The sequence below is a fragment of the Parasteatoda tepidariorum genome, chromosome 7, assembly GCF_043381705.1.
Source record: "Parasteatoda tepidariorum isolate YZ-2023 chromosome 7, CAS_Ptep_4.0, whole genome shotgun sequence".
NCBI classification, from domain to species: domain Eukaryota; kingdom Metazoa; phylum Arthropoda; class Arachnida; order Araneae; family Theridiidae; genus Parasteatoda; species Parasteatoda tepidariorum.
Genome location: NC_092210.1, coordinates 60,616,362 through 60,639,138, shown reverse-complemented (window position 1 = coordinate 60,639,138; position 22,777 = coordinate 60,616,362). Strand labels below are relative to the sequence as shown.

At 29.8% G+C, this 22,777-nt stretch overlaps 1 protein-coding gene across 4 annotated transcripts in view; it reads left to right on the top strand.

The window, feature by feature from the left end:
• LOC107443324 (insulin-like peptide receptor) overlaps nucleotides 1–21,938 on the top strand; it is a 142,248-nt gene extending 120,310 nt beyond the window's left edge. For 3 of the 4 annotated variants that reach the window (XM_016057147.3, XM_016057146.3, XM_016057148.3), the window contains 11 exons: nucleotides 2,098–2,368; nucleotides 2,658–2,742; nucleotides 5,493–5,641; nucleotides 5,726–5,894; nucleotides 10,814–10,916; nucleotides 11,028–11,086; nucleotides 11,825–11,961; nucleotides 12,979–13,043; nucleotides 14,096–14,608; nucleotides 15,961–16,095; nucleotides 20,032–21,938. In XM_016057147.3, coding sequence (XP_015912633.1) covers nucleotides 2,098–2,368; nucleotides 2,658–2,742; nucleotides 5,493–5,641; nucleotides 5,726–5,894; nucleotides 10,814–10,916; nucleotides 11,028–11,086; nucleotides 11,825–11,961; nucleotides 12,979–13,043; nucleotides 14,096–14,608; nucleotides 15,961–16,095; nucleotides 20,032–20,497 — 2,152 coding nt within the window. In that variant the 3' untranslated portion in view covers nucleotides 20,498–21,938. The remainder of the gene's footprint in view (nucleotides 1–2,097; nucleotides 2,369–2,657; nucleotides 2,743–5,492; nucleotides 5,642–5,725; nucleotides 5,895–10,813; nucleotides 10,917–11,027; nucleotides 11,087–11,824; nucleotides 11,962–12,978; nucleotides 13,044–14,095; nucleotides 14,609–15,960; nucleotides 16,096–20,031) is intronic. The other variant, XM_016057149.3, reaches the window with a different exon arrangement.
• Nucleotides 21,939–22,777: the final 839 nt, after the last annotated feature.

Below are 22,777 nucleotides of genomic sequence, written 5' to 3'. Positions count from 1 at the left end.
ATTTCAACATACTTCGATTTCTAACAAATGCTCGTTTATTCAAGAATTGTGTAAAATCAAGTAAATTTTTTTCTTACTTAAACTTTATTTTCCAAAAATCTTTTAAAAAAGTTATTGTACTTGAAAGAAAAAGAAGGAAAAATTTTGAAATTTCTAGGGAAATTTCCATCAAAAGAAGAGAAAAAAAACTTTGTCTGTAGGAAATATTAGGGATTGAGAATTTTCTGCACTCCTGCTTATATGTATATGAATATTTCCAATAAATCATAAATATAATGTGTTCCCTGATAAGTAAACTAATTATAATTTACAAAACATGTAAACTTTGTATGTGGGAAATATTAAGGACTGAGAATTTTCTGCACTCCTGCTATGAATATTTCCAATAAATCATAAATATAATATATTCCCTGATAAGTAAACTAATTATAATTTACAAAACATGTAACTATTTGTTTAAAAGAGTCAATAAGTTTTTTAATTAATCAATTCAAGGGTTTAATTAAGTTACCATCAGTATTTATTGCAGTTATTAGAATAAATTTCCTAATTACATGTTATTTTATTATGTTGTAATAGTTTAGTAGGTCAACATTCTAGTATATACAGCTGAGCATCATTTGAAAAAAAAAACATTTTCATTTTCGGTCTTCTTCATACAAAACTGGCAAATGAACTTTGAGTACTGAGAGCCTCAAAACTAATTTTTTGTAATCGCTTGCTTTGGGGGAAAGAGGAGTTAAAGTGGAAGTAAATGAAAACTTATTTTACATATAAAGAATAAGATGATTGTTAAATGTTTTTTTTTAAAAATTAGATAATTGATTTTGTTTTTATTTTGAATAATTAAGCAAATTAAGGGATTGTATAAATTGCAATTTGACACATTTTTATTTATAATTATTTAATATTTTTTGCACCAAAATTTAGGCCTGTTTACACGGTCCAATTTCTTGAATCCGAGAAATTGGACGGATTTCTCTGTCCAAGAAATTGGATGATTCGTTGACACTATCCAAGTTCTTTAATGTCGCTGATTCGTTGAAAGAAAAACTTGCGCATGCGCATTGTTAATATTCAACATTATAAAATAATACTTACATAAGTTTAAAATTACTAAATAAATTCAAATAAAATCATAATAACACAAATAAACCTCAACAGATCAATTTATTTGAACTAAAATATATGAAAACCCACAACAAAATGACATAATTTGCTGCCAGCTTGTTGACGTCACAAAACCTAAGACGCTGATTGGTTAAGGGAGAAAAAACTTGGATGGAAAGTAGAACATGCTCTACTATCGTCCAAGAAGTTGGACCAAGTTCTTGGATGTTTGTTTACACGATCCAAGCTCAAAGCAAAACAAGTTTCCATCAATATCAATCAATCTCTGTCCAAGAAATTGGATCGTCTAAACAGGCCTTTTGGATTTTTGACAGTTATTTTCAAAACAAAGAGTTTTGTATTAAAATATAATTCCAGAACATAATTGATAGAACGCTTGTAATTTTACTTGTATGTTAATTTAAAAATAATTCATATTTATAATATCCTTACGCAGAAACTTTAGGTTTTCGACGATTGTCAAAGAATTATGTCAAAAGGTTTTTTTTTTAATGTGAGGGTTAAAACCGTCAATTTTTTAAAATTTGCCAACCTTATTATATTTTTTTACAGTGCTTAAATATATTTTTTGAGTACTTTAAAGGTGCTTATTTTTTGTTGTAAAATTTGGCTACACACCCTGAATTAGTACAATAAAATTTTTACAAAAAATAATACAATAAAATTTTTACAAAATTGTACAATAAATGTATGAAATTCAATGTAAAAAATATTTTTCTTTACTATTTTGTCAATTCTAAACGTATTTCAAAAAGACAAATTTGTCTCCTATGCGCGTGTGATTTTACCAACATTTGGCAACATACTGGTATAAACCCTATCTATGACAGACATTTTAATGTATATAGGCAAAAATAATATATTCCTTTTCAATATGTGCTTCCCTTTTTATTATTGCTTTAACATAAGAGTAAATAGTAGAGTGAAAGTATTTTATTTGATATTTTTATAATTTTTTTATTGCAGCCCATCTTTTAATGCCAATGCTGGTATCAATACTGATTTGAATCAAAATTTACCATCTACTACTCGAGCACCTGCGTCAAAAATGCCATTTTTTTACAATATAACTCCCAATTCTAATGTTGACTTCACCATGACAACTAATACTGAACTTACATCTGAAGAACCATCAACCACAGCATCGCCTGATCGAGAAGGGCGGTTTTATTTCAAAGTTGAAGAAATGTATCGTGCTGTAACTGGACTTCATCACTTTACAGAGTACACCATTGAGGTAATTTTTATTTATTTATTTATCTTTATGACAATTGCTTGTGTTTGTGCAAAAATAATTTTCAATGACATTAAAAAATCTATTAAGCATCTTTTTAATTATGTAATCCATATTTCATAAACTAATTTACATAGTATTTTGCCATGAAAACATATTTTACTTACAACAATGTCTATTTTAAGTGTGTTTGTCTAACTTTTTTGCTTGATTTTGTTATCAGTTTTTGTTTGTCTTATTAAATCATACCTGATTAAAAAGTTGCATATGAATTGTTTATTTGTTTTAACAGGTTAAAGCTTGCCAAGAGAAAAGTAGAGAGTTGGAACAACCGTGCAGTTCTCAGGCTATAACAACTGTTCGAACTCTTCCTTTGGGTAATTTCTTTTCTAATATCTATTTTACTTTTATCTTATTAACTACTAAGAGATTTCCCCTGCATTGCTTTGTTAAATAAAGCATATTATTGTTTTAAGAAGTTAAGGTGATTTTGATTCAGGGTTGGCTTTTTGCCGGCAGAAACTGGTTTTTGCCATGCCAGTGGCAGAAACTAAAAAAACCTCTTTATTAGTTCTAGTAATTGCTTAATGACATTTTGTTTAAGTCAACTGAAAAATGAATTAAGTAAAGAGAAACTTATGACTGTTTATAAAAATCATGTGACATACAGATTTAACCAGGCAGTTACTGATTATCATTTGCTAGCTTATATGCTGCATCCAAAGTACTTGGAATTGAAATTATCATGTGCTCAAGAAGAAAGTGCCAGAATTTTACTCGCCAATATTAACTCAGATTTTGTATCTTATGTTATAGCTTTGCAAAACAAATTGGCCCCATTTTCTGAAATTTATTTTTCTAGTAAAGTTTTGACAACTACCCCATCTGCTACATGGTGGTCCAGTTTTAAAAAATATGCAATAGATGAAAGTTTCATAAATCTTGCCTGTTCCTTAATGGCAATGCCTGCTAGTTCTGCTGAACTTAAAAGCATCTTCTCAAATTTCTCATTCGTGCATTGCAAATTGAGAAATTGTTTAGGTTTAGAAACTGCATCAAAACTTGTCTTTTGTTATAGATTACTGCAGAGTGTAAACAATGTAATATTTGATTTTGAATGGTGATAATTTTGTAAATAAATTGTACTTTGTTTAACATTTAATTGTTTTTTCTATGAATTATGCATTGTATGTCAATCTCAGTGCTTACTTTTATGTCATTTTCTGAATTTCTGCCAAAAATGTGGCAGAAAAGGGTTTCTGCCATGCAATTTTTAACCGGTTTCTACCAGTGCTTTTAACCACCTCTGCAGAAACTTGCCAACCTTGTTTTGATTTCATCAAGAAAGCATTTATATACCACCTTTTTTTTTACTTTCCATAGTTTAATTGAAATTTCATGTAGGATTGTGAAACAATACAAAATAATTTTTATAATTTAAATTTTTAAAGCTATAATTTAAAGAAAGGTACTGTGACATCTGAGGCCCAAATTAAGTCATAAAAATCATGTTACTCACTTGGAAACAACTTTTAGTAGGCAGTCAAATTCTATATTTTTAAAACTGGACTAACCTAAATTGAAATTTAAAATGTACTTTTTGAATTTAAAAAAACAATTTTTCTGAATTTTTTTTTAAAGAAACTTAATTTTGACCAAAATATAAATAAATAAATCAATATCCACCTGTTTTAAAATATCTATTCAATATTGACACTTAGTGGCTGAGTGGCACAGTTGGTTTGTCGTCGGCCTTCTGAGCCCAAGTCTGCGGGTTCGATCCCTGGCCCAGACACCGGATTTTCGGGATGCAGAAAATCCTCAGCGTCCATGTCGTATGATTATGCGGCATGTAAAAGATCCCTGGAGTGCCTTATTGGCTCTTGGCATTTCCGGCAAAATTAAATTCCTAGTGAACTTTAGCAACCAAATAGAGTCTCGGTGCTGCCATCTAGTGTGGCAGAAACTAGACGTCCAAATTAACATGACCAACGGTATCTCACACATTGTGGTGGTCCTGAAAGAGTGGATACCACCTCTGGAGAAAGCACTAGGTCTGCTCATTGGCAAGACCAATTGTGCAGCTCATTGGAAATAAAAAAAAATAAATAAAAAAATATTGACACTTATATATATTTTTGCTCGTAAGCATTTTTACAATCCTTATTTTTATTTGGAATACTATTTAGATTGCATCGTTAAGAAAAGTATTGCATTTTAATTCATACATTGTTTTTATGCATGGTTTAATTTTTCCTCTTTTATATTGTAAGGGTCTCCCAAATGAAAGGTAGAGAATCTAGAGTAGAAATAGCAGCACTACATTTCAGTGTTATAAAATAAGGTTAAAAAAAAAGCACTCTATGGATAGTGTATAAATGATTGATTAATTTGCATGAGAGCATAAAATCGTAATAAGTAGATGTAGCTAAAACTTCGCGAGGCATAGTAATAGGATTTTTAGCAGCAGAAGATGAGTGCATTGCTAATATTTATTGCCAGATACTTGCTGTTGATAAAGAGTGCTGTTTAACCAATTGCACCAACAAAACCATGTAAAAGGTTTTAGAATAGAAGTATATTAGCCTCAAATCCACTTTAACCCAGAGTAAGTAAACAGTATATTCTCTTTTGCTAAGGTTGATGAAGTGATTAGAGGTAATAATCTTGTGACACTAGTTTAGCTCTTTGTATGAGTAAAAGAATTGTGTAATCACTTCACTAAAAAACATGCTGTCTTTGATTGTTTTGTTTTGAAAAAATCCATCTTAGCACTATTGAACTTTCACTTTATGTGAACTGGTCTATCAGTTGTATGGTGTCTTCTTATCTTATTTTATAATCCTAAAAAACGGCATTGTTATCCTACTGTATTTTTGACACAATCATTATTGTCTCTTATAAGTAACATCTTTTAAGATCTATATCTTTTTTCATGAACTTAATATTTATATAGGAAATCAATTATGTAGCAATATATTTTTAAATTTTAAACTCCTACAAAATGTTCGAATCTCTAAGTTTTATAATTCCTTATTTATTATTAGTATCTATTTACACATAAATTCTGAACTATTACTTATAACCTGAAATTTATTTCTAATAAATATTTGACTTTTATCTGAAGGTGGTGCAGATGATATTGAGGAATCAAGTATCATAATTAACAATGAGAATCTGACAGCTGGCATCTATGTGAAATGGGATGAACCTAAAGACTACAATGGCTTAATTGTAAATTATCATGTTGAAATAAGATCATCTGATGCTTCAGATGTAAGTAGGAACTTTCTACCTTTTTCATAATTTTTATGCTGAAAATCTTTATTTTATTTACTGATTTATTACTTAATTATTTAGTACAAAACAATACCTATTTGCATCACTCAACTTGATTACCAGAAGAAAATGGGTTACATATTTAATGATTTATTACCTGGAAATTATTCTCTGAGGCTAAGAGCCACCTCACTTGCTGGGAATGGAAACTGGACTAGAGCTGTATATTTCATTGTTCCAGATTTTAGAAGTAAATCATATCTACTTTTTATTTTACTATTCGATTTCTGCATAAAATGTCAATGTTAATTCAATATTTTATAAACATTAAATATATGTGAAATGCTAGATGATACTATTGAGACATAGATAAGATTTGCCGATCACCATTAGTTAGTTCTAAAATCCTCGGGCCAGGCAAGGTTGACTCAGCCTTTCATCCCTTCAGTGGGTCGATAAATGAGTACCAAGTGTGCTTGGGAACTAGACACTGGGTGTTCCACGTTCGGCTGACCACCTGACCGGAACATCTGCTCCTGCACCCCATAGCCCAAGATCAAGCAAACTGAAATGGGCAGTCGTGCCACTGAGTTTAGTTTAGTTCTAAAATAGAATTTCTAAATGCAAAAGAAGTAAGGCTCCAGTTTCATTTTGGCACTCCATCTTGTATGTATTGTGGATCTTTGCAACCACAAAATAATTTATTGCCGTAATTTTTTTATTGTAATTGTGAAATTTTAGTGTACCATTTCCAGTTTTATTCTATTAAATGTTGATTTTTTTATTATCTTTGGTTTATTTTTTTGTTTATTATCTGTGGTTTATTTCATTGTGTTTATTTTTTATCTGTGGAATTTTATACTCATCATGTTCTCCAAAGATTTGGTATCAAAATCTATCTCCCATTGTTACATATTCATAGTACATATTATCAGAAATCTATTGCCGTAGTACATTGTGAATAGTACAGAATTTTTATTTTCAATCTTTTATTAGAAGTTACTCATTTAGAGTGAGAAAGGTACTTTTCAATGAACTTCACTTTACTCTTCAATGAACTAAATATTAAACTTATGCTGTATCCAAAAATTAGAAACATACCATCAATGACTGGTAATGATGAACACCGTAATAAAAATGTGCTTGAAAACATTGTTGCTAAACGGATTAAAAAAGCAGCCGCTGAAAAAGAAAGATTGGCTCAAATGCCACTTGAAAAATTAAAGCCAGAGAATTTAGACATTGTTAGATGGTACTCTGGTTACCAACATGGATAATTTAAAAGTAACAGATTTACCAAAAATAATAAAATATTTCCATGCTACTGAAACTGACATTTGTACCTGTCTAAGCTATAGGAGTTAATATTTATAAAAAGGACTTTGTGAACCACTTGGTGGGACATAATATAATAGAATTATAGCACAAGAGCCCAAAACTATAACAAAAGATTTTGATTTTGTTAAAACTTTATCTCTCAAAAGATTCAGTAGCTATAGGTGAAATTTTGGATCACTGCTAGATAGCGTTAAAATAGATTTTCTAGATATAAATTTTCAGTTTCATAATTGAACTCTATGTTGTATGTATCATGGATCTTTGTCTCCACAAACTATTTGTCCAGCTAAAAATCTTAGTGAACTATTTTCGTATTTTTTATTTTTATTTATTTTTTAGTTAATTATTTTTTTTATTATTATCATTAAAGTTTATATTTATTTACTTTTTGACTTCAAATTATGTGTGTGCATCCTGTTCCCAAAAATATACACCGAAGAGCCATTACATTATGATCACCTTCCATCTATAACAATGGGCTCGCCCAGATTTTCATAGTTTCTCGCCCAGGAACAATGTTTTCATGGGGCACATTAGGAACCATAATCCTCATAGAACAATCCCTGACGTCTGTAAGCTACTTGAACATAGTTGCAGACCAGGTTCACCCAATGATGGCAACAGTTTTTCCTGCGGGGGATGGTATTTACCAACACGATAATGCACCATGTCATAAGAATCGAATCGTCATGGATTGGTTCGAGGAACATTCCAGTGTCTTTCAAGTCATGTCTTGGCCTCCAAATTCACCTGACCTTAATCCAATAGAGCAGTGTTTCTCAACGGGGGCGATAATGCCCCCCTGGGGGCGTTGGGAGTATGCTGAGGGGCGGTGGACTTGTTTTAGGCGGCAGGGGGCGCTAGGTATGTTTTGGGCTGTAGGGGGCGATGAGCAGATTATGTTATTCAAATTTAATTTTAATACTCCCAAATAAAATTATTAAATTAAGAATCATTTAGTAAATAAAATTAATCTGAAATTAATGATAAATAAAAAGATTAAATTAATATAATAAATTAGATTATCTGATACAACATTAGTACCAGCAGTAAAACGAACTTATGCAACACATATTCTCCGATCCGAATCACCTCAGCACAGCGCATGAGTCAGTAGTTTTTGCCTCTGATATTCAAGACATTTATGGAGAATTAAACTTCACACACTTTTTGTAAAAATGTTTGATTTGACCCGTGTTTCTTATGATGGTTTAGTTTGCTTCCTAGCAGTTTTTTACCCAGTTTCGATTCGATTTCATTGTTTATTTGGCCAGGTACGTTTCTGAACTAGTTCTTAATCGTAAATTATTTATTGATTTGAATAAACAGTTGATTTTCTTTCATTCGTATTTTACTGCCACCGACAATGTTGGTTAACATAAAGAAGTATATTCAATACAGTGCCACGTACTTGAAGTTTAGATTTGTTCAATCGCTGTCGAACTCTCAACTACCCATGAATTTATTTTATAACAAAGTTTAATATAATGAGACAATGGAGCCTTCCCGTTAGCAGAAGCATTTGCAAAATACTCATTCTCACAAACAAAATAAGAACATCAAAGACAAGTTTCTGAAGGCACCTTTGACCACTGGCTTACTAACAACCTAATCACAAAAATGCAATGATGGTTTGATAAGTTCTTATAATATATCAAAATTAATTACTAAATCTGGGAAATGTCATACCATCGGCAAAGAATTGATACTGCCGCTGTTAAGGAAATTTTAGGAACAGTTTTACACTATCCAGCCTCATCCGATTTAATCAAAAATATCCCTTGCAATAGTGGGTCGACATGGTGGGTTTTTCGCCGTTTTGAAGAGTGTGGTACCAGATATTTTAGCAGCTCACTGCGTGATTCACAGACAGTATTTAGTAAGAAAAAATCTCAGCGACCGTTTGCATCAGTCATTGCAATATGTCATATCTGCTGCGAACAAAATTCGTAGTAACGTTCTCAACGATTGATTACTCAGACAGCTGTTCAAGAAAAACGGAAGAATATCGCTTGCTACTACACCGTGATTCACTGGCTTTCCTCGAAGACAGAATGTAGCTGTGAGAGACAGATTGCTAGAATTTAAGATAGACGTTGGTAGATTTATTTGCAAAATTTAATGGCGTTAATTTGCAACTTCAATGTGACAAACTAAATTTGATCCCTACGAAATCAGTTATTTCTATATTTCTAAAAAAACTTATTCTTTGGAAGCAGAAATTTGGTAGGAATGTGTTCAACCAATTTCAAATCTTATCGTATCTTGAAAAGAATGGCGAAATTTCCTCTAATGGTACACAAGAATATAGTTAAAACCTTGACTCTTTTCACATGGACTTTTCTGACCGTTATAAATGTGTTTTGTTCTATTTCCTCAAATGGGTTATTAATTCTTTTTTGAATATTGAAACAGAAGAGGTTCAGATTCAGGAGGAATTGGTCAAACTTACAACTAATGAAGCTTTGAAATGGTGATAACTCACAGAATTTTGGCTTCAAGGTAACATCAGTCGCCTCTACTCTACACTGTCAAAATTCATTCTTATTGACAAAATTATTTCTAATTTCCTTCCCTTTCTTCTACTTTGTCGAACGTGGATTCAGTGCTGTTATGGATCAAGTCACAAAAAAGAGAAATGTACTCGAAATCATGCAACGAGGGGACTTGCGTCTTCACCTCAGTAAAAATATTGAACCAAACGTTAAGAAATTGGCTATGAACCATCAAGTACAATCAGTCCAATGACATAGTAACTTGATTGTTTCGATAATACTACTATTTTTATTTTTGGGTAATTTTTTTAATTATCTAATTAAGAACAAGTGGCTCTTTTTAAGCATCTCTTAAGCAGTTTTCTTTGTTGAACTTATTTTTTTCATTACCGTATTTATTTTTATTATGACAAATAGATTGCGATTACCTGCCGGGAGAAAATTATAGAGTTAACGTACACATTAAATTTAAAAAGAAAAAAAACAAAAAAAAAAACATTCAAATTTAACGCTTAAAAAATTGCCTGAAAATGCATCTTATAATTCAGCACGCTCCCCCCGTCCTCATGCTCTAAATAACTGAAAGGGGGGCGTTGATATGTTTTTTGCTTATTAAGGGGGCGGCAACGTTAGAAAGGTTGAGAATCTATGCAATAGAGCATTTGTAGTCCTACTTGGAAAACCTGGCACATAAAGCAGTTTTCTATTCCGTAAACACAATGGTATTTTAATACTCATCAAAATGTCTTCACTGAGTGTGTCATTCTAATACAGTGAAAAAAAATTGTTTTTATTTGTTTTTTGTTTTTTTCCTTCAAGAATCTCACTTCAAAAACAAGTTTTATTAATTTTTGCTCTTTAAAAACAAGATGATTCCTATGACAAAGAGTCATTTAATTAAAGTTTTGAAAGCAGATTTCTTTTGTTTCTGTATATTAAACATGAAACATTTTAAATTCATTTTTAATTGAGGGAAAGAATGACAAGACAAAAAATCCCTAAAGCGAAGGGAAAATAATCTTTGTTAGCATTTTATAAATTTTTTTTTCTCTCATGTGAATTTGGTTTTAAGACATAATTCATTAATTTGCAGGACTTTCAAAATTAAGTTGGAACCTTTTTAGTCCCCGAAATGTGTCCAAAAGTGACATTCCATTGAATGCTGCTTTTTACAGCTGTTACATGTGTTTTGTAGAATACACTATTATATACAGATAGTTATTAACAAAAAAAATTTTTTATTCTTGTTGTCATAAATAGTTAATAATGATTTAGGATTAATTTCTCATTTAAACAGAACAAAAACTTGTTTACAATAATTCCCTTTTCGTTTCAGGTGGCATGCGACCTGAGTTTTTAGCCTTGTTAGTCATTGGAATTGTTTTTGTAGTAGTTAGTACGTTTGGAGCAATTTTGTTTTATGCCTATCAGAAAAAGAAGTATGTATTCGATATTTCAGAGTATTGTTACAGTTGTAAATCTGAGCTTGTATATATTTTCATTCGATTACTTTCTATTATATGTTAATAATTTTTACACTTATTGTATAGATATGATAATATGCCTACCATGCTGTATGCATCTGTAAACCCAGAATATATGAGTGCTGGTAAGTACATTCCATTACATAATTCACAAATAAATGCAATAAAAGTAATTTTCAGCATATCTATTGGTTTATAATCTTTTATGTGTGTTTTCTTTTTAATCCTGTCTATTTGGTCGTTTTTCGTAAAGTTTTCGGTAAATATTTCTTTAGAAGAATTTTTATATATATTTTTTTAATGTGTATTTTAACTCTATGTAAATATTCAAATCAGGTTTACTCAAAATGCATTGTGCATAGAATATTTTGAGTCAAGAAAACTATTACAAAAACAATGTTTTACCTGCCAAAAACCAGATTTCTCTTTTGTTATGCAATTGCAAAAATAGGCAGGGGCTCCCACCAGGGGGGAAGGTGGGCGCACGATGCGCCCACTTGAAGCTTGGGGGGGAATTTTTACACTAAATAAAACGAATAGTTTGGGAGGAATTTAGAATTTGCCCAAGAATGCGCCCAAGAGCTTAGGGGGGATGGGGGCCACTGAAAATAGGTAATCAAAAGAAATTTTTACGCAAACTGAGCAAAATTCCAAATGCTCCATTGATTTAAAAGAAACACAAAAATCAATTGAATCTTTGACCTATCTGAAAAGTCAAAGTATCAAAATATATTTTACATTTTCCAAGTTTAATTGAATATAATTATGTATTAAATCATAGAGAACAGCCAAATTTTGTAAATTATTACAATTATTTTTCCCATGTTTATGTATGTTTTAAATAATTTTCTACTTCATTATAGTTTATGAGCCTGATGAATGGGAAGTGCCTCGAGATAAAATAGCTTTACTCCAAGAACTTGGTCAAGGATCATTTGGTATGGTTTATAAAGGAGAATTTACTACTGAGGATAGAGGATTAATGAAGTGTGCAGTTAAGGTATGTACAGATATCAAATTCTGATATCCTATAATGTAAGTTTAATCACATTAATGCATCAGGCTTACTGCAAGTTAAAAATATGTAAATAAAAGCTATGTCAAAATGAATTTTTAAATCTGTATTGAATATAATACCTTGTCAGTGTGAGGTCAATTCAAACATAGTTTTCACCATATATTTTAACTAGGCAGCTGATGTCATATTTGCTGTTTGAACTAATTGAGTTTCAATGTAACAATCGCACAGTTGTCTGACAATGCTCCCAAATCAGAGTTTTGATAACCATTATCAAAAGTTGTCTTCCCAAATCCATATATTATGTCAAAAAATTACTGTTATATTTGTTTCATTTTATGTATGTTAACTTCCATATTTTTTCTTTTATATTTTTTTATTTCCTTAATTTTTTATTTTATTTTGTCTAAATAAGAGTTGTATTAAACTGCTAAATGGACATTTGTCATCACTTCTCTGAATTAGATAATTGAAATTTTTAATTGAATATTAAAAACTTAGTATCAGTCATTAATTAAATTAGTTTGGTATTGTAATATTTCCATGATCTTATTTAAAATACTAGAATTTAAGCGGTGTTTATAAGAATTCGAACTATCATGTACCTAATAAATAAAAGTGTTTTGGCTTTAAGAGCAATAAAAAGTGTTGAGGTATAGAACTTGAAAAGCACCATCATCCTCTGTCTTGACATTGAAAACAGTTCTTACCTGCCATCAATAACTACATCATTTGTGCTATCATGCTATTAAATGTTGAGACCTACTCTATTAAAATACCCTTCTTTCTTCAGCTTGCTAAATTTTATCTTTTATTTTCCGTAAACAGATCTGTCTTCTTTTTTCCCCCCAGTTACATAGACTGTAAATAAATCCATTGTCTTTTTATATGTAAACTATTAAGGGAACTACTTCTTTTACTGTATGTTAAAGTAAATAAATTGTTATGCATTATTCCAGTATGTATCTTAATCTACATTATTTATTTTGATGCATGTAGACCGTGAATGAAACTGCATCTCTCAGGGAAAGAATAGAGTTTTTGCAAGAGGCTTCAGTTATGAAGTAAGTATAAAAACTTAATTTCAAATTAATTTGATTATTTTATTTAAATTGATGTTGTTGTTTCTCACCCCCTGGTGTAGGAAAGCCTACACCAGGTCCAAAAAAAACCTTGTCACCTGAGAACATCGAAAATCTTCTCCTGCTCAACAACAAGCTGCCTCCAGGAGGCACTTAAACAATTAAGAAGGTGTGCGGGAAGGGAACAGGAGCTAGGAGAAAATATCTTTACCCCATTCTGAAATTTCTTGCATTTCAAGTGACCACTTCTGAATCTTGCCAAGGCCGATTGTAGAGTCCTGGGGCAGCTGCATAACAGAGACCCTTTGAACCCTACCAATTATGAGCTGGTGGGAGGCTCCAAGTTGAAAGGAAATTACTTTTGTGGAGCGAGTGGATTTTAAATCCTTAAATTTCTTTTTAAGAAGGAGTTAGCTCAGCAGAGTTGACAATCAGAAGATCACCACCATTTCTAGCAAGATTATCTGCAATATCATTACTGTGCACCCCAACATATGAAGGAATCCACTGGAAGCATACTGATTTCCTCCAACCTAGCTCAGAGAGAAGTACTAGAAAATCCTGGTCATGTTTATCATACATTTTCAGCTAATTTTTTAAGTATTGGACGGCACTTTTAATGTCAGTCAAAATCCAAATTCTGCTATTATCAGTAGAAATCAATATATTTAGTCTTAATTCAATCTTGTTGTTATTAAAAACTTAATTTCTAATTTTAAATACTTGCCTGTAAAATTACATGCTGAAGTATTATGTACAATTTTTATACAGTAGAATTAAAAAGTTCTTAATACTAAGAGTTTTATACATTTTCAGTACAGCCCAGGACACAGAAATGTATTTTTTTGGCACTGCCTCTATTCTATATGTGTATTAGAGGTAGATTAGAATTATTTTAAAGCGTGGAATATTTTATTACATAAAAATAAATACTAGTTTTATGTAAAACAAAAGTTATTGTTGAAAGGAATGTCTAACTTGTCATTTTAATATAACTATAGCATGAATTTATTAAAATGAAATTATTCTTTTAGAGCATTCAACTGCCATCATGTTGTTAGATTGTTAGGAGTTGTTTCTAAAGGACATCCAACGTTAGTGGTTATGGAATTGATGGGAAAAGGTGACCTGAAAGCTTACCTACGTTCCCGACGACCCGATAGCGAAGTAAAACAATTATTTTTTCATATGATTATCTTTGTTTTTATAAATCTTTGTTTTGAATTCAATTTAATTGTTTATATTTTTCAGGAAAATGTTGGCAAGAATGTTACTCCTCCTACTTTAAAAGAGATTCTAAAAATGGCTGTTGAAATTGCTGATGGAATGGCATATTTAGCTGCTAAAAAATTTGTTCACAGAGATTTGGCTGCCCGTAATTGTATGGTATCAGATGATTTGACTTGCAAAATTGGAGATTTTGGTATGACAAGGGATATATATGAAACAGATTATTATCGAAAAGGAGGCAAGGGCCTGTTACCTGTTCGTTGGATGGCTCCAGAATGTTTGAAGGATGGTTTATTTAGTTCTCAATCTGATATATGGTAAGTTACTTTTTTAAATTATTTTGTTTTCTCTCTTACTACTTTTTAAATGAAAAGATACTTTTTTGTTTCTGAAATGTTTGAAATTAAAACAACCATACATGCTTCATAGAGCGAACGCAAGATTGCTTGTACACTAATTAACTTCTATGAAATCTTTGTACAGTAGGGAACCGATTATCCGGAACGATCGGGACCATCACTATTCCGGATAACTGATTTTTCCGGTTTTCTGAATCACTACAAAAAGCCGTTTTTTTTTTATTGTTAAACCCAACTAAAAAAAAAATATTTGGAAATAATCTTGAAAAAACGAAGTAATACACTAATGATTATTTCCAAAATGATGGTAAGGTAAACATCTTTCAAAAAAGAAAGAAAAATCCTAAAATCTTATGAGGGAAAAAATTTTTTTTTTTTTTTTAAAAATGGCGGGAAAATTTATTGAATTTCGTTCCGGTTTTTTGGTTTTCCGATTTACTGATTTCCGGATAACGGGTTCTGTACTGTATATGGTTTGTAATTGTTATATTTGCTGACTCATTTTTAATTAAATTGGTTTCATGTTCGCTACTAGTAAAGGCACAATTGGCTTCTCGGTCATTGTTTTTTTTTTTTTTTAAATTAAGTTTAAGCTGATTTCTTAATGCCAAAAAAGTACTTAATAATGTCTGAAAAGAGTTAAAAAAAAATGTTTAAAATAAAATCTTATCTATTTTAATAGAGGCTGAAATAGTAAGAAGGGAATAAAATTAAAATTGTTACTTCAATGTATAAATGTTGAAACCACTAAACTAGGCAGAATTTTATTTATTTGTATGTTAATCATTTCTATGAAAAAAAACAATGTGTATTAGAAAGTGGCAGCAAAATATAAAAATGCTGTTAAATCCAGCCTTAATATGATATATTCCTACATTGTTTGATATATTTTATTATGTGTTTAACTTAAATTAGAGAGCATTCAAATATGTGTGTAATATTTTCACTAGATTATTTATTAATTGAATACATTTCATTTAGATTTAATTAATTACATATTTTTTTGCCTTAAACTATTTTTTCTGCTTTCTTTTCACCTTGCATTTTGTTGTGCCATAAATCAGCCAACTTCTTAATCCTCTGGTTCCAGTGCAAATTTATACCAAATTTTTGCCAATTGAGCAATTGAAAATAAAAAGTTTATTCTGCAAGAAAGATTCTTAGTAATACAGAGAAAAATCTGAGTTAAATGCTCATATAGTTAAGATTGAAATAAATAATATTGTGTAAATTATGCTTAAAAAACTATTGATTTTCAATATTTTTCTTCTAAACCATTATTTTTAAATAAAATCTAAATGTTCTTGTAGGTCCTATGGTGTTGTTTTATGGGAAATGTCTACTTTAGCATCTCAACCATACCAAGGATTAGCAAATGAACAAGTTTTACATTACGTAATTTCTGGAGGGAAAATGTCGAAACCTGAAAATTGTCCTGATAAATTGTATGTTCTGATTTTCTTTTCAAATTCTTGTTCTTATTGTACTAATTTTCAAATTTTTTTCTTGTAAAATCAAAGAGATTTCCAGGTGCACCTATTTTATGATTTTAATGGTTTTACAAAGCATGCTGTGAATTATCATGTAATTTTTCTGTGAATAATGTATAGCAGAAATGCAATATGTAAATATGTTTAAAATTTAATTTCAAAGATTTCTAGTTTGTAGTAGCTTTGTTTCATAATTTTTCCCCTCATTTGATCTATAAATATTTAACAATAATTTTTAGAGTATAAATATTTTTAGAAAATACACTTACAAAATGTTAACTATTATTTAATTACTTTTGTATTTATAATAATTTCTCATTTATCGTGAATTTCAAATGTTATGAGTGCATATTTTTTTTCTGATATCAATTAGTTTTGCTGAAAAAAATGTAGTAAGGTTGTTTTTTAATTTAAAGTTAATAATTTTTTTAAATTAATTACTTAGTTTTTAAACTCTAATTTTATAGTAAGTGTTAATTATCGACAGAAATAACTTTGAAAAATATTATTTCTAATAAACTTATTTGAAAAGTTTGTAATGAAAGTTATAGTTTTATGTGAATTGATAAGCAGTTTCATAGTTTGTTTAAGTTTACTTAGTTTTTCATTTATTTTTTATTTTATTACAGTACTTTGTTTCATGAATTTCAATGATGCTAAAATTGCTTTTTTTTCTTCCTTCATTTCTATACGGTTGAATGGCAAAAATTTTAATTTGGTATATAAAATTCCTCATATTTTAATGAATGATCCTAGTTTTATTTTGAACAGGGATGAGATTCTTCCGCGGATTCGCGGATTTCCGCTTTTTTTCAGATTTTTCCATTTTTCCCGCTAATTTCCGCTGAAATTTTTTTTGCACTAGTTAAAATATTTTATGAGGAATTTAATTTTCCGCGGAGCAAAATCATTGAAGTCCTTATTCCTCCCTCTGAAGTTTGTCTAAAAATCATTTTCTTGGGAGAAAACTGGTTGACCTTTATATAGGGATGAGATTTTTTTTGTCTCTCGAATTTCAGCCTTTTTATCTAAAACTCCAATTCTCTAAAAGTTTCGTTTTTTTTTTAATATAAATATCCCGCTTTTCTTTTAAAATTCAGCCGTTGAAGTAAAATAATTATATTTATTTACGATTTTCAAAGATAAACAGAAAATTCAAACTACGTCCTAGCTGCTAACCCTTCCGCATTTTTACTTATATTAGCTATTTTCTCCGATTTCATGTTGGCCGATTTCATGTTCAGAAATCCCAAGTCCAGACTCAGCAAATATCTCGATTTTTATTCACGCGTTTTTAATATCAATCATCGATTTTCGTATTTACCTGATTTAAAATTTGAACATTGCGATTCTTATTCAGGCGATTTAAATATTGTAAATTGCGATTCTTATTTACGAGATTTAAAAAACCAATATCGTGTTTTGTATTTATGCATTTTTAAAATCGCGATTTTATTATCAAACATCGATTTTCGTATTTACCTGATTTAAAAGTTGAACATTGCGATTCTTATTCAGGCGATTTAAATATTGTACATTGCGATTCTTATTTACGAGATTTAAAAATCCAATATCGCGATTTGTATTTACGAGCTTTTAAAACTCTATGTAGCAATTCGTATTCACGCGAGCTTAAAATCCAATGTCGTGATTCGTTTTTGCGGTTGTAATATCGCGCGATTTAAAAATTATGCATCGTGATCTGAAAATTACGCATCAAGATTTGTATTTTCGCATTTTTTAAATTCGATTCGTATTCCAGAATTTTTGTGAAATGGTGAAAAATTCACACATAATTTTGTGGAAATGGGGCAATCTTTTTGTGAAAAAAATACAAAAACTAGTTGTTTGTTCAGACAATTGTGAAAAGTCCTATGGTATGAAAAATCTACTTTGTAATTTACTGCATCTAGAGTTACCATAAAATTAAGTTCTTTCTGCTAATGTTTTTTTTTTTTTTTTGTAAATCTGTTAAAGTGAGAAAAACACAAAACATGGTTTTTCACAGTGTTGCTGTTATAAAATGATGAATTAAAGAAATCATCAACTCCATTTTTAAAATGAAAAATATTCTAAAAGATCCTTTTTTTATGACAAAATAATTTGTAAAGGGACAGTTTTTGCAGTAAAATATTTTTTGATAGTTTGATTTTAACAATAATTTTTTTTTAGAAAGGATGATAAGTAAACCCAAACTCAACCTAAAGTAACTCCTTCATGGCATTAAGTTATGTTCTCCTTTAACTTTGTTAATTTTAAACCTAACACATGCATGACTTTGTAAAACGAAATTTTTAAAAAAGTGGTAGAAGTTTTTACAGGATAAGGAATTTTATGTTAATTTTTTTAATGATTTTTTTGCCGGATTTGTTATTAAGTGATGTCTCGTATTTTCATAGGGCATTGCTTGTAATATATTCATATAATATTACTTTTAGCATGAATGAATTTCTTGTTAAATTTTATTTAATGGCACTGGTACTTTATTTGATCACTGTCATTGAAAAATGAGAGCTGACTGTCATGAACTTGAAGATTAGAATCTGTCATGAACTTGAACATCAAGCTTAGAATCTGTTGTGCATAAAAAATTATGGGGATTATTATCATTTACACAACTGTGCTCGAAGTTCAGCTTTAAAAATAAACATAAAAAATACTGCATGCCTAAGACATTTTGATTCACTTTTCCTTTTGTATGAATAAATTTGTTATAGCATAGCTAATATTCTCCTCCCTTTTGACTAATCTGAGATTGCTGCTGATAATGATGAAATGGTAAACATTTTTATCCAAGAATGTGGAATATCTGTGGAGAAATTTTAAATCTTCTCATCTTATAGTCAATTTTGTAGCATATCAAACAAAGCAAGAAGTCAATGAGATATTACACCCAAAAAGTTTCAATATCAGTTTTATAATAATAATACAAATTCAATTTTTTTTCATTACATACTACTTGTTTGAGTTTTTACCATTTAAAGCTATTGTAATCCACATACATCTGCCTGATAAGTTATTTCTGTCTCAAATAAAAAATATACTACCAGAATTTATTTTTTAAAAAAGATTTTCATACTTATAAAAGGCTACAATACTCAGATTTAAAATTCCAGAACAGAACTAAAACTGTTGGAAGAATACTGCAGCTCATAAAAGCATGTTTCATTCCCACTTCAATTGGTATCCTCTGACTACAAGATTTATGTAGATCTATATGAAAGTACATGGTCTAATGTTCTCACGGTTGCATAGGAAAAAGGATGTTTTAGGCATACCCAACTAAATTTACAAAACAATTATGATTCATTTTGTGGTTATATTTAAACATGATTTCTTGCAATTGTGCTTTGTGAAATAGTTAAACGCTCCTATTCCAATTAACTTAATTGTACAATTAAAAAATCATGCATTTTTCAAAAAAAAATAATAAAGAAAAAAAAAAGTCTTATCTTTAAATTCTTTAAGGAGATCAGAAAATTGTTTTTTTGCCATCTTGTGTCCTTAGAAAACGGAACCTCACTCTCCACTAACATTTTATCCTGTTTAATTTTAATAAGAGTGAGAAATAGAAGAAACTTGTTTCTCCAGTGAAGGATTCTTTTTCTAAGAATATCTTTCCAGTTTTGTTTTTGAAACATATACAAGAGTACACAATATTTTTCTAATTTTTGTTGGAAGTGTTTTTATGCATATTTTGAGAGACCGAATGAGTGTTTTTTGTTCCATGCTAAAATAAGCACTATTACAATATCTAGTTCCAAGTATGGAAAAAGTGAAAAGAGAAGTTGTCCAATTATACAGATTCCTCGATCCCAAGCAGTCTGTATGATCGGCGCCCTTCTGTAGTTGCGATTCTCCTCTTAAATTTATGCTTTTATTCCTCCTTAGGTATGCACTGATGGAATTGTGTTGGGACAAAAATCCTAAAGCCAGGCCAACTTTCCTGGAACTCATAGACATGGTTTTACCCGATGTTGACCAAGGTAGGTTCAAAGAAGTGTCCTTTTATTCTTCGCAACGACAAGAAACAAGCACCAAAGAAAGTGAAAGTGAATCTGCCACAGCCTCCACGCCCATGAGGACTCAGTGGATGGAGGCTCAGAACTCTCACGAAGAGTCGGACACAGAGTCTGAGATCACCTTTTTCCCTCCCACCAGAAACACTTCGAGGTTGGTGGGAAGGAACTCTCAAGGCGATAGCAGAGCTTACAGTGTTCATTCCATTGAGGGTAGCAAAGGGGTGTCTGCTACATCCTCGGACGATAGCAAAGGTAGCAAAGTAAGTAGTACTTCCAATGGAAGCATAGCAAACGGAGGAGTACCTTATGTGTCATGTCGAACTACTGTGTGTTGATTATTTTACTAAAGAAACAGGGTGCTCAGAATCGGACCGAAAATCCTCATTGTGTGTGGGTGCGGTGTGTCATTTGGTGCTGTTTAACCATTATTTAGACCACCTTTTGCACCAAACGTGTGTTCATCTGGTCTTTTTAACTCCAAAAAACTTGTACAGAAAATATGTTGTGTGTGTGCATTTTTGTTTAGTATGTATAAATACATATATATATAAAAATTCAAGTAATAATATTTATGAAGTTGTACAGTGTGTTAACATAATTCATATTTTGTGACGTTTGTATAATATAAGTCAGAACTTTATTCATCAGAGTGTAAATTTTCATTATCATTGTAAATTTATAAATGCTTACTTATAATAAGCTAGTTGAGAAGACTTTGTTATTGAAAAATTAGAAGTATTTTTTATCATATCTTTTCAAAAGTTATAATTTTCTTTTAATTGTTATAGAAGAAGAAACTTTATGATGCATTTTATTTTTGTTTTGAGCTAATTGCAGATTAGAGTTAAAGTTAGTTAACTAAGGAAAATAAAAATATTATTACGGCTTATCTTTAACTGATACTAAAAGTAAACATTAACAATTCTCTGCTTGCAGTATTTAAAAATTTTTTTTTATTGGAAGTAAATATATATATAAAAACATTATTATTTCTGCCCAAGATAACTTAAAATATCAGTGTCATACTAGATAACTTATAATCAATACTTTTCACTCCTAGGCTATGAATTAGAAACATGCTTATTTTTATGCTTCTTTAATTTATATAAAACAAATTGGTGTCATTTAAGAAAAATATTCTAAAGGTATAATATTAACTAAATTATTATTAAAATACACTTATTCACATTTTAATAAAAAATTGAAGTGGTTGGTCTTAAAACTGGCAAAACTTGATAGTCTATTATTGGAATGTTAAGACATCTGGAGTTAAATTATTGATAATGTAAATGATTGCTCTGCAACTTATTTTTTTGCAAATTTGATAAATAAAGAATGTTCTCATTATAATTTTTGACATCAAAAAAAGATAATATTAATAATTATATACATATATAAATTCTTATTTTAGTATATAAAATAATGCTGGTGATTAAATGGTTAAATAAATAAAAATTAAAAAAAAGACGAAGCCACTTTGTTACAGAAATATTATATTTTTTCGAATTTGTTTAACACCAGCCATTAAATTTTGAAAAAATAATAATACAGTTTTTCTTCTTTAATAATTGAATAACTAATTTAAGATTGAAACAACTTTCTGCTCTTATTCATAACTTCTTTTCATTATTCATACTGAACTTCCACATTATTCATCAAACAAGCGAGTGCATGTTTTGCACTTGCTTGGGATATTATGTAATGGTCACCAAAAATGTATTACCAGTCATAGTTTTAAATAAAGTTATGTTACATTAACCTACATAAAGTTTTAAATGTGATAAGTTTTTTTCCTTTCTATTAATATTTATCAGTTATTTTTACAATGTATTATGTCCGACACTGAAAAGTTTTCTCTATGTTTTTGTGCAATCTAAGGAGTAGCATACATAAAGTAAAAATACACTTTAAATGTGTTACGATCATACAAAATGCAAATTTTTATTCTTATGCAAATTTTTATAATTTCTTGTCTTTATAATGTCTGATTAATACTAGTTCTTGCACAATTGCTTTAAAGTGCACACTATTCTAATTATTCACACTAAAAAAATCAGGTTCTTAAATCAATTTGTTGCCACATTTTTTATCGAAGTTTTCTGGTATAAAAACATATTCCTAAGATAAGGAATAATCTGTTAAATGTTTATTGTTTGAAATAACACAATATTTTTATAGATGTTTTTTTAAATTAATATTGAAATCAGATTGTTGAAAATGAAAGTTATGAATATGTTTCGGATATATTTTTAATGACGATTGAGCCTCGGGATTAGGTTGTACTGAAATTCCTCTACTAAGTGTTTCTTTCTCCATTGAATAATGTTGAAAAAACGCGTTTTTTTTATGCAGGAAAATCTGCATCTGTAAATTCATACAAAGCCAGGATCAATGCCTGGAGGATTTGAACCCATATTTGATAACAAAATATAACTTAAATAAAGATTAGGAAAAAATTATAATATAGTAATAGACTCAATTTTCATAAATGGTTTTTTCAAAAATCTGAGAATTTTCGAGAGGAAACTAGTTTTTCCAATTACTTAGATTTTTTTAAAAAATGAATATAAGATTTGGAAAATTAAATCTAGTTTTAGTTTAATCTATTTATAAAT